Source organism: Cnephaeus nilssonii, assembly GCF_951640355.1.
Source record: "Cnephaeus nilssonii genome assembly, chromosome: 11".
NCBI classification, from domain to species: Eukaryota; Metazoa; Chordata; class Mammalia; order Chiroptera; family Vespertilionidae; genus Cnephaeus; species Cnephaeus nilssonii.
The window spans coordinates 1590335-1601031 of NC_137082.1; the positions used below are offsets into that span (position 1 = coordinate 1590335).

General features: G+C 65.7%; 3 protein-coding genes across 9 annotated transcripts in view; 1 reads left to right on the forward strand and 2 right to left on the reverse strand.

Moving 5' to 3' along the window:
• The window catches only part of ZBTB46 (zinc finger and BTB domain containing 46), a 45506-nt gene extending 45008 nt beyond the window's left edge, over positions 1 to 498 (forward strand). The window contains exon 5 of the mRNA XM_079784269.1: positions 122 to 498. Coding sequence (XP_079640395.1) covers positions 122 to 493 — 372 coding nt within the window. The 3' untranslated portion in view covers positions 494 to 498. The remainder of the gene's footprint in view (positions 1 to 121) is intronic.
• Positions 499 to 3897: 3399 nt separating this feature from the next.
• Positions 3898 to 6979, reverse strand: SLC2A4RG (SLC2A4 regulator). Of its 4 annotated transcripts, none has more exons than XM_079784287.1 (8): positions 6754 to 6979; positions 6359 to 6498; positions 5404 to 5513; positions 4827 to 5008; positions 4648 to 4748; positions 4293 to 4548; positions 4113 to 4204; positions 3898 to 4036 (listed from the first exon to the last, which is right to left on the reverse strand). In XM_079784287.1, exons 1-8 carry the CDS (start codon positions 6862 to 6864, stop codon positions 3925 to 3927), a joined length of 1104 nt encoding a protein of 367 aa, XP_079640413.1. In that variant the 5' UTR covers positions 6865 to 6979; the 3' UTR covers positions 3898 to 3924. The 4 variants fall into 4 exon arrangements, with proteins under 4 accessions (XP_079640413.1, XP_079640414.1, XP_079640412.1 ...); XM_079784288.1 differs by having other exon boundaries at positions 4320 to 4551; XM_079784286.1 differs by having other exon boundaries at positions 4293 to 4551.
• Positions 6980 to 7415: 436 nt separating this feature from the next.
• On the reverse strand, positions 7416 to 10670 carry LIME1 (Lck interacting transmembrane adaptor 1). 4 transcript variants are annotated; one of them, XM_079784297.1, is made up of 5 exons: positions 9220 to 10670; positions 9010 to 9067; positions 8853 to 8940; positions 8405 to 8769; positions 7416 to 8304 (listed from the first exon to the last, which is right to left on the reverse strand). In XM_079784297.1, exons 1-5 carry the CDS (start codon positions 9315 to 9317, stop codon positions 8065 to 8067), a joined length of 849 nt encoding a protein of 282 aa, XP_079640423.1. In that variant the 5' UTR covers positions 9318 to 10670; the 3' UTR covers positions 7416 to 8064. The 4 variants fall into 4 exon arrangements, with proteins under 4 accessions (XP_079640423.1, XP_079640421.1, XP_079640420.1 ...); XM_079784295.1 differs by having other exon boundaries at positions 8853 to 9067; positions 9220 to 9338; positions 10189 to 10601; XM_079784294.1 differs by having other exon boundaries at positions 8853 to 9067; positions 9220 to 10601.
• Between the last annotated feature and the right edge of the window lie 27 nt (positions 10671 to 10697).

The following is a 10697-nucleotide window of genomic DNA, read 5'->3' on the forward strand; positions in this document are numbered from 1 at the left end:
AGGACAGTGGCCATCCCGGGTGGTGCTGGCGAGTAGAGAGGAAGGACACAGCCCTGCAAACCCTTTGCCAACAGGACACCATTGGCTCCGACCGCCACTCACTGACCGCCTGTCCCCGCAGGTGCACAGCAAGGACAAGAAGTACGTGTGCAAGCTGTGCAGCCGGGTGTTCATGTCGGCCGCCAGCGTGGGCATCAAGCACGGCTCGCGGCGCCACGGCGTGTGTGCCGACTGTGCGGGCCGCGGCGCGGCCGGGCCGCTGGATGGTGTTGGGGCCGCCGGCTCCCCTGAGCTATTCTCCAGTGACGGACCCTACCTGGAGGACCCCGACGACCCTCGCGGGGACGGCGAGGAGGAGCTGGGTGAGGACGAGGACGATGGCCTGGCCCACGAGGACGCGCTGCTGGGGGAGGACAAGGAAGACGAGGACTCGCCCCGGGGGCCTCGCAGCCCCTTGGGGTCGGCTGGCAAGGACTTTGCCTGGATCTCCTAGGCCCTGGGCCGGCACCAGGGTGGTGGCTGTGCCACCCCTCCACCTGTGTGTGCATGCTTAGGGGGCTCCCTCGCCCGGAGGGCCATCTGAGCCCCGCAGCCCCCCTCCCGGCCCCTCGGTTCTGCTCCTGCCCCTAGACATACCCGAGGGCCAGCCCAGTGGTCTCGGGAGCAGGTGTGGCCTCCGCCACGGGGGCTCTGGGGTCCAACACGAAGTTGGTGGGGTACAGGGAGGGTTCCCACCTGTCATCTTTGGGGTCAGAGAGTCCCCACAGGTGCGTGTGGGAGACGCGTCAAGGGGCCTGGCCTCAGGCACATGATGGCATAGTGGCCAGGTCAGGTCAGCACTGCTTGGGGTCGGTGTGGCCCTGAGGTCACAGGTCCGAGAGATGAGGAGCTCTGCACGCACCCCACGGCCCCCAGACTGCAGCCCTCCTCTCCTCGCAGCCGCTCGCTGCCTGCAGCCCTCGCTCTGGAGGCGCCGTTGCCCGGGCGCCTGCAGAGCCAGGCCACGCGCACAAGCCCCGGCCCCGGCCTCTGGGCTTCGGTGCTCAACACAAAGCAGCTGCCGCAGCCCCGCTGGACTGAGGGCTCCCAGGTGCTAACTGCCGGTGGGCGGGGGCTGGGCCCAGGGGTCCCCCCCTGTTCCATGTGCACTTCTTTGGGGAGCCCACACGCCTTGTCCCCCGGCTCTCTCCATGCCTGCTGCCCCGCCGGGGAACTAGCCTTTGCTGCTGCTAACACTGGAGGCGGCGTCCTGCCTGCCACGCACTGTCATGCCCGAATGGCTAACCACGCTGAGATGGGCACACACAGCGGCTGTTGGCTTTACTCCTCGCACCTGGCCGAGCCGCCGCGTCTCCTCAGCGTGGGCCAGGCCCTCGTGCTGCCGCTCAGCGCTCACAGCCTGCTCTCCTGTCCGCGCGAGCGGAAAGCACAGCTCCGCCTCGCGCACGGCCTGTTGGCCAGCACCCTGCCTGGCTGAGGGCAGGCCCTCCTCTTCGTCAAGGCTGTTCTGGCACCTGTTACTCAGACCGCCCGCCTCTCACCGCCTCGCCAGGCACAGCACGCGCCCTGCCAGGGCTCCAGGTGCCACAGAGCCGTGGTTTTCCTCTGCCACAGACTCTGAGCCCGATGGCTTTACCAGGTTTCTTCATGCGTCACACCTGTGCCGCTGGAACCCCACACGCCCTCACGTGCGTCCCAGTGGCCCGGAGGTCTCCCTGCGGGGGTTGGGGCCGCCCTGGCCCAAGTGGGTGCGTGGGACGTGGTGCTGTCCTTGAAGTCCTGCCCCACGGGAGAGGTGGCGCTTTTGCTTTTACTTATTTATTTTTTAAATGAAATCAGCCACCGTTCCATCCATTAGCAGAGGACGCTCTGGACGGGGCTGCTGCCCAGCTGCCTGCACCCACTTCCCTCAGCTGCAGACCCTGTGCCCCTGACACTGTGTCCTTAAGAGAAAGGGCCAAGGTTGTCCCCAACAGGCACGCCCTCCCCGGTGCCCCTCTTCCTGCGGAGGGTGGGCCAGGCTGGGTGGGGCTTCTGGGCATGCTCCCTGCCTGTCACCATGAGGCCCAGCTGAGCCCCCACTGGGCTCTCAGAACCTGTACTTCCCCCCACTTTCTAGCCCTTTTTCTAAACAGACCTACTTTCTTATAAAACACGTTTTGAAACCAGACCTTTGCAGCCAACCGGTGTCTCTGGGTTCTGTACTGGTCCCACCTCTCAGGCCACCCCGCCCACGCCCTGGCCACCTCCACACTCAGGACACCTTGCTCTTTCTGACCTGCTCACTGCCCCTGCTGACCTTTGGGGCTCACTGTCCGCGCCACAGGGGTATTTTCTTCCTTAACACCCACACTGGACTGGAAAACGGAGGCCCGCTGTGCAGGCTCAGCAGCGACGGGATGGAGGCACGCATACCACCTCTCAGGAGGGAAAGTGTGTGCCATGAAGGGTTATTTCATGTGACTGATCTTTTTTTTTTAATCAATGTTTAAGCTAATAAATATTTTTTTTATGAAGAGGAAAAACTGTGTAGATTACATTTCACATTTTGTACTTTTTCATTTGTCTGTATTTTGGTGTTGGTAACACCGAAGTGGAAAATACAGCCCACGGGGGGTCTGTTGGGGTGACGGGGAACCCACCGACTTTTGTATTAAACTCTGGATCCTGACCAGGGTGTTCATTCGGACCCTGGGTTTTGGGAAACAGTCACAACACTGCCAGGATTCAATAGGGACCTCGACTCAAAAGACACAGCTCCTGCTTCCAACTTTGCACATATCTCTTTATAAAAAAAAAGAAAATGAAAAACTGGAACTTTTTGCAATGTGATGAAAGATAATCTTACTTTCCCTCATTTTGTGACATGTGCAGCTCTAAAGCCATACTCACTGGTGGTGGTGATTTTCTAGATCCCGCGTGGTTTTGTACAGCCCCTAGAGCTCCTTGTAGGGAGGGTGTGTGTGTGCTTTTCTTAAATATTTATTTTTTCAACATGCTTCCAACCTGTCAACAAAAACAAAACAAAACAAAAAAAGGGCCGTGTTTGAAGACTGTTGATTTTTTCTGGGGATAATCTATATTACACTGACTCTATTATTATAAACCTGTGTTGGCATTGGAGATGGTGAGCATTTGGGGGAGGTTTTGTGACCGGCTGGGGGGATCGGAGCCGCTGTCCGCTTCTCTGTGGCCTCGGACAGGCAGACAGGCCTCTCAGCGGGCTCGCGGGTTCTCGTCGGCCTGCGGTTCCTTTCTGTGACGGGACAGCTTGGAAGTCTTGCAAAGCGATCACTCAATAAACTGGGAAGTTGCTGCTCAAGCAGATGCCTCGTGTGTGTTTCAGCTGCTGCCCTCCCACAGCCTTGCACTGAGCGGAGGTGGCCGGTCGCCCACCCAGCAACCATGCTGTGGCAGGGTCCCAGATCCATGTCGCTCCCCTCTCCCAGGAGGCGGGCACGGCTTCTGGAAAAACCCCAAAGCTTTAATTTTTCTCCTCGCCTGGCACTGCCCAGACACAAGACACCTGAGCTTCAAAAACACGGTACAAATGTCAGCCCCGGGCCCTGGAACCATCAGGGTAAGTGCAACGGGGGAGACCCCCCCACGAACCCACGAAGTGCATCCAGGTCTGGCTCCCACGTGGCCTCAAACCTGGGCCTATCAGCACCCTTGACAAGTCCATGGACAGACAGGGAGGACGGCCCCCCGGGGACCTGTGTGGCTTCAGTATAGAAGGCTGGCTCCTTCAGAGGCACTTTGAGCGGTGGGACCTCCCCCGCCTCGGGGGGTCCAGGGTCACTGACCCCCTCCCCATGAAAAAGTAGACGCTGTGGCTAGGCCCTGGGCCGGGGCGGGTGCAGCGTGTTTTCTCCCGTAAGAACGCAGGGCTCAGCTGTGCACCAGTCCCGGGGGCTGCGCCCCTCAGTCCAGGAAGCGCTGGCAGGCCTTCTTCCAGCGGCAGGCCGTGCACCACAGGTCCCGGCGCTCCGTGCTGTACACCTTCCGACACTTCTTGGCGTCACCCCGGGGCTTCCTAGGGGAACACACAGGGAGCATGGAGTTGCCGTTGGGCCGGGACCCTCCCCACCTGCCCCTCAACCCACACGCACCTCAGATTGGCACTAAGCTTAGAGGGCAGGGCTGGCACGCAGGCCCTGACTGTGCTGGGTGGTGGCTGCAGCTGGGTGGGTGCCAGGCAGCCCTGCAGGAGACAGAGCTGTGGTCTTGCTCCCGTCCAGCGCACCCCTGGGGCCCAACCCCAGCTGCTGCCTGTGAGTGACCTCACCCACCTGGTAGGAGTGGTCACTGTGGCACACCTGGGCAGGTGCCGCAGGACTCAGCACCTGCGGTGGGGGCAAGGCCAACGGGTGCAGCAGGCTGGGCAAGGCTGGGGGCTCCAGGTGAGGGAAGGTGGGCAGCAGGGAGGCCGTGGGGGACATTGGGGTCAGGCTGGACAGCCCATTGGTCAACACCTCCAGACCAATGTCCAGCTCCGTATAGTAAAAGTCCTCCTCGCCATCACTCTGCTCTGGCTCTGCCTGCCGCCTGCTAGGGACATAGCAGGTGGGAGCTGGAGCGCTGGCCCACTTGGCCTGGCCCACCCCCAACCTGCCTGGCCCACCCCAACCTGCCGCCCCACCGCACCCCAGGTGCGCCAGGCGGATGTGTCTCTGCATCCCGGAGGCTGTGCTCAGCACCGTCCCACAGCACTTCCACAGGCACTGGAACAGGACCTGCCCCGAGCTCTGGACGACAAGGGCTGGTGGTCAGGCTCGCCACCCACGTGTCCATCCCACCCTGAGCAGATTCCCCCACCCCCTTACCTTCCTCTTCCGAGGGACAGGCTCCCCAAACAAGAAGGCTGCCTCTGGGGGCAGAGGGGGTGATGGGGAGGATGGAGAGGACTGCTCGCTGGCCGGGTCCCAGCCCCAGTCTCCACTGCTGCTGCTGCTGTCACTGCCTGGTGGCTGCCCAAGGGTCTGGGGCCAGGGCTCCAAGCAGGCGTCTGCAGGGACAGGCCAGGCCAGTGTCAGGACTTGAGCGTGCTCATGCCGCTCTGCACAGACTGCTGCTGGGAGGCCCTGAACTCTGAGCGTCGCCTAGTCCCCTATTCACAGGGAAGTGAGGTGGGCACGCAGCCTCCTGGAGGAGGCGGTGGCCAGGAGGAGCTGCCCAGCAGCCTGGGACTCATCTCCCCGGAACAGGAAAGGGTCGGTGGGAAGATGCATGGCCAGGAGTGGAGATGCCTGAGGCCCCAGTGAGGGCACTGGGGGTCCTGATGTCCATGTGTTTAGAAGGCGGTATTGCAAGCGAGGGGGCTCTGCTTGCCCCCCACTACCGTCCTGGAGGAACAGTGGCCTGGGCCCTGCCCCATTCCATGCTATGCAGGCCTCCTCTCACCTGTGCTTAAGGCTGCAGCAGGCGGCCTCGGCAGGAGGGGGCTGCTGGACAGGCTTGTGAGGGCTGCGGCAGCCATGACCTCATCCCGCCGGACTTTTCCTTGGGGGGCTCTGGAGGAGAATGGGGTGGGGGGCTGGTGGGGCCCAGCAGTACTCCAGAACCCTCCGCGGGCCAGGCACCATGTGCAGGCCTGGCATGTGTGCGCGCACACCAGGCCCCTTCGCTTCAGGCTCCCAGGCGCTGGCTGGGCGGCAGGCCCAGCTCCACCCCCAGGTCGGGTGGCAGAGGCCAGATCTCCAGGAACCACCAGGAAAAACAGGGTCTGGACTGGGGTCTCCCTGAAGCCTGAGTCACTCACACCTGGGCTGTTCCACAGTGTCTCCTTCACTGGTGCTGGACAGGGGCCTGAGGCCCCACCAGGGCACAAGAGGCCCAGTCCTCCCCCAATCACACATTAACCAGGGTTGTGCAACAGCAGCGGTGGGCCAGGAGCCAGGCCTGGGGGCGGGGTGGGGGTTGTGGGGAGCAGCCAGCAGTCAGCAACAGCCAGGGGAATGCTCCAAGCACAAGCGAGTCCCCGAGCCCCAGCAGGGCGGGGCCAGAGCCCGCCCAGGTGTCCAGTGCCCAGGAGGGTTTCGCGGCAGAGCTGGGGAGATGGCGGCCAGAGACCCTGATCCCTGGGCGGTCAGCCTCGCGGCCCGTAGCCGCTACTGAGACTGACAGCGGCCCGCCCCGCTGAGCGCTGGCCCGGGGTGTGCGGGCCAGGGACACTCACACACCCACCCCTCTGCTCCTCCCACGGCTGGAGGGCTGGGCAGTGGGGGGGGACCCTGACTGCTCCCCACCGAGGACCCCGTGCGGAGGTCGGGAAGGCACGTGCCCGCGCCCCACCCACCACCCCGCACACCGGGGCGCACGTGTGCGCACGCCCACTTCGGCGTGGCGCGCGGCTCACCTGAGCGCTGGCACCGGGATGTGCGCCGAAGGCGTCGGGGGTCCCGCTGCCGCCCCCGCCCCCGTCCCCGGAGCCCGCGGCTCTGGCTCCCGCGGAGGCGCGAACTCCAAGCCCGCCAAGCCGCCGCCCACGGCAGGGCCCTGCGGACCGGGAGCGTTCAGCGGAGGCAGCGGGCCCGGGGACCCCAGCCCCCACCCGTGTCCGCTCGTTCCCCCAAACCGGCTGCGGCCGGCGAGCCCCGCCCCCGGCCCGGCGCGGCGGGAAGTGGTCCCGGCAGCCCGGACCCGCGGACCCACGAACACACACAGGCCGCCGCCCGCCTCCGGGGGCCCGAAGTTTGTGCAACCCCGACGCCATCTTTGCGGCGAGCGCACTCTGGCGCCGGTCCCCGGTACCTGCGGCGGCGCGGGCACCGACACGGGCGCGGCCGCGGGTTCCGAACCGGCGGCGCGGGGAGGAGGGTGCCCGCAGCCCGGGCCGGGCGCCAGGCGGCGCTGGGCCTCCATGGCCCGCCGGCCGGGCGCCGAGGCTGCAGCGGCGAGGATGGACGCTCGGGACGCGGCCCCGGGCCGGGCCGGGCACCGGGCCGCCGTCCCCCACCCCGGATGGGCCGCCGCCCGCGCCGCCCGGCCCCCAAGCGGCGGCAGGCCCCGCGCCCTCGCATCCCCGCCCCGGCGCGCGCTCATTGGGCCGCGCTCAGTATCAACATTCCGAGGGGACCGTGCTCTGGGCCGACCGCAATCCCATTGGCCTGCGCCCTGAAGCCACGCCCCTCAGGCCCCGCCCCGGGCCCGCCGCTCCCGCGCTGGCCTGGAGAGGGGGCCCACCCGTCCGCTCTCTGGCCTCGGAGGGCCGGCTTCCTGGTGGGGTGCCCCGTGGAGCCTCGGAGGGCCGGCTTCCTGGTGGGGTGCCCCGTGGAGCCGCGGAGGGCCGGCTTCCTTTGGGGTGCCCCGTGGAGCCGCGGAGGGCCGGCTTCCTGGTGGGGTGCCCCGTGGAGCCTCGGAGGGCCGGCTTCCTGGTGGGGTGCCCCGTGGAGCCGCGGAGGGCCGGCTTCCTGGTGGGGTGCCCCGTGGAGCCGCGGAGGGCCGGCTTCCTTTGGGGTGCCCGAGCGCAGAGCTGCCAGATCCGGAAGGGGCCACGTCTCTTTGGCTGGGTTCCCTAGAGCCGGTTACTCTAACGCACGCCTGCCCACCTCTCCCACCCCTATGTAGTAACCCCTGGGCTGGGTGACCCGAGCCCTCCCTCAGTGTCCAAGTCCGACCTTGGGCTGCCACCCTGCCGGCCGGCTACACCCCCCTCTAGAACCAACCTGGCCCGGGGACACCCCCGCTAATCTGGTCTCTCTCCCCACACTGTCTTGCGGGCCAGGATGACTGGGCCCAGGCACCCCAGGAGGGAGGGAGCCTGTCCCTGAGGTAGGGGGATGCTTTTTACTCCGGAACTTCCAAACAACCCTCCCGGGCCTTGAAGGAGAGCAGGCTGAGGCTCTGGCGTTCATCCTCCCCGCGCTGGGCATTTATTAAGACGCTGGCAGGAGAGGCCAGGGCGGCCAGGACCCGACACTCAGGCTGCCCTCTGTGGGGGACTGTGAGGGGAGAGGGACGCTGGAAGAAGGAACATCTGTCCTTGGGTGCTAGGGCAGGGAGGGGTTGGAGACCCCTGCGTAGCTGAGCCCCACAGGCTGAGGCGGGAGAAGCAGGAGGCCTTCACGTCTGATCTGTTAGCGAGAGCTGGGGGCTGCCGGCTCGAGCCCCCAGCTCCTGGATGCTCTCATACACGTTTTCTAGGTTGCTGTGGGTACTCAGGCCCCTGAGTGGGAGGGCCTCGTAATCCAGGTTCCTCCCCAGAGTCAGAATTGCTGCCCTGCCTTTGGGGTCCGGCTGGTCTAGGGCAGATCGCGGGTCCCTCCTTTTAGGCTTGCTGACCCTGGAGTATAGGGTATCCACCTGGAGGGAGGAAGCCCACCCAGGGACGGGTCAGCATCATCGACGCTGGCAAGGACCTGCCCAGCCCACCCACCGCACCCCACCCGACCACCTCCTTTACCTGAGTGGCTGGGGTCCCCTGGGCCTTCCCCTGGTCCAGGCCTAGGGGACTCCGACCTGTTCCCTTGAGCTTGTGGATACAAGCATACTCAGCCACCACCGGTCTGGCCTCAGGCCCGTCTCTGGCACAGCTGCTGGTCAGCCCTGCCCCTGCCCACACCACGGGGCTGGCTGCCAGGCTGGCCCTGGGGCTGGCTGCCAGCCCCACATTGGAATAGGTGGCCTCAGGGCCCGTGGAGGGCTGGGCAGCAGCAGGTGAGGTCTGGGGCAGTTCCCGGTGTGAGAAGGCGGCTGGGGGCCTGGTGGTGTCTCTGGACACCTCCGGACACTGTGGGCGCAGGAGATCCATGCTGGCAGGCCGAGGGGCTGGGAGTGGAGTCAGGGCAGAGGTCAGTTGGGGTGGAGAGGTAGGGTCTAATCCCACAGGTTAGAGGGTGCCTTGGGCTCACCTGTGCGGCGGAGCGGCCCCTGGTGCAGCTCATGCAGTCTGGTGTCTGACTTGCTGAGGGTGCGGAGGGGGGGCCGTCTCAGCAGTGACTGGGGGCAAGGAAGGCAGGTCAGTCCCCGCTGGCCCCGACCTGGCCCCAGGGGCAGCCTGGCACTCACCATTTCCACTGGCATCATGGTGCCCTGCAGCCCAGCTGGCTGCCTCCGAGCCTGCTTCCTGGGGGCAAGAGGGTCGTCAGGCCAGGAAAGCGGAGACATGGGGCAGGGGCGTCAGCCTCTGGTGAAGGGGGACCTGCCTGGAGCCCCGCCCCCTCTGGCCACAGCGCTGAAACAGGCTCCACATGGAACACAGGCAAGGGAGGGACATACCTGTGGCAGGCTGTGCACAGCACCCACAGCCAGAGGAGCAGGGTGAGGCACCCTAGGACCCAAAGGGCAGGAGGGGCTGAGGGCACCAGTGGCCCCATCCTGGGTAGCCCCGGACTGACCTGAGGGCAGAAGACAGGGGTCCTGGGGGCTGGCCGAAGGACTGGGCACCCACCTGCCACCCCACCTCGCCTCACAGTGCTGGCGGTCCCCGCCCTGGGAGCTCTGACTCAGCACACAGGAAACCCCAGGCTCAGCAGCCCCTCCCTCCTACAGAGGCCGAGAGGCGCAGCCTCAGCGCCCACCTTCCTTTCCCGCCTCTGGCTGGGGGCTCCTGGCCAGTGTGAGTGTGCTCTTCCTGGCCCTCATGTGTGCCCAAGCCAGCGAAGATAACCCACATGACCGCAGGGCATGGCCAGAGAGGACCCGGCCAAGGCCCCACCGCGGTCACTACAGCCCAAAGCTGAGACCTGGGGACGCCACTGAGGTCACACGCATGAGCCTTCAAGCCACAGGCCACAGACTCACCTGCAGCCCCGCCCTGTCCAGGTAAGGCCCTGTCCGAGGTGACGCCTTCGTCATTCACCTCAGCTTGGCCCCGAGGGGCTGGAAAGGTGGGGGTCAGCTGACAGAAAGGGGCTGCTTTGGGCACTGGGTACCCTCCCCCCACCTCTCCCTGGCTCTCCACCCCCCTCCTCCATTCCTGCTGTTGGACCTGTCTCCTTCCTGGGGCTTTAGCAGGGCTGCAGGGGGTGAGGTCCACTCTACAATCAGTAAAGCCTGGCACAGATAGGGGGGATTGGGGCTGAGTCTGCCCAGACCCAGGGAGTGGGCTTTCCACACAGGAGGTCCCAGTGCCGTGACCTGGAAGAGCCTAGTCCTCCCAGACCCCAGCCCTCCAGTGCGCCCAGGAGGGCTCGCAGCAACAGGCCTGGAGAGCTGGCCAGGCTGGAGTTCAGAGGAGGCACTCACCAGGGCCACGGGTGCAGGGCCCTCCTCAGCCGTGTGGGCAGGCCAGCGGCTCCCCGGAGCAGTGATGCCTGTGTGCAGCTCCCCCACTTCCTGCCTCTGTGTCAGATTTCGTCTCAACCCCCTACAGCAGCAGCCGCCGCCACCGCAGCCTCACCCAACTGCTGCGCCCCGGTTGGGGTCCAGATGACACTCGGTGGGTGTGTGCTTCGAGCTGCCAAGGTTTGAGCCTACCTCTGTCTCCACCCACGAAGAGGTGGGCTCACACCGGGAGAGGACAGGCCACCAAGCACCGGGGGCAAATCCAGGCTCTCAAACCCACCCGCCAGGCCCTCCCGCCCATTAGCAGTGCTCCTGAGGGACCGAGGTGGCCAGCCCCTCCCACCACGCTCCAGTTTGTGAGCTGGGTAACAGGGGGACCCCGCGAGAGCAGGGAAGATGACAGTCCCCCTGGGCCCTCTGCCTCAGGGCTCACTTCCCCAGCCCAGCCCCCTGCCCCACGCACCGACACC

Bases quoted from the DNA above. Each gene is read 5' to 3' on its own strand.
- LIME1 (XM_079784295.1), bottom strand. From the start codon at position 9,317: ATGGGGCCACTGGTGCCCTCAGCCCCTCCTGCCCTTTGGGTCCTAGGG. The intron at 9,068-9,219 runs GTATGTCCCTCC...TCTTGCCCCCAG, and splicing joins CTGTGCACAGCCTGCCACAG to GAAGCAGGCTCGGAGGCAGC. The intron at 8,770-8,852 runs GTGAGCCCAAGG...CTCCACTCCCAG, and splicing joins GGGGCCGCTCCGCCGCACAG to CCCCTCGGCCTGCCAGCATG.
- SLC2A4RG (XM_079784286.1), bottom strand. From the start codon at position 6,864: ATGGAGGCCCAGCGCCGCCTGGCGCCCGGCCCGGGCTGCGGGCACCCT. The intron at 6,499-6,753 runs GTACCGGGGACC...CCCGGTCCGCAG, and splicing joins CGGTGCCCGCGCCGCCGCAG to GGCCCTGCCGTGGGCGGCGG. The intron at 4,037-4,112 runs GTGCGTGTGGGT...GTGTTCCCCTAG, and splicing joins AAGCTTAGTGCCAATCTGAG to GAAGCCCCGGGGTGACGCCA.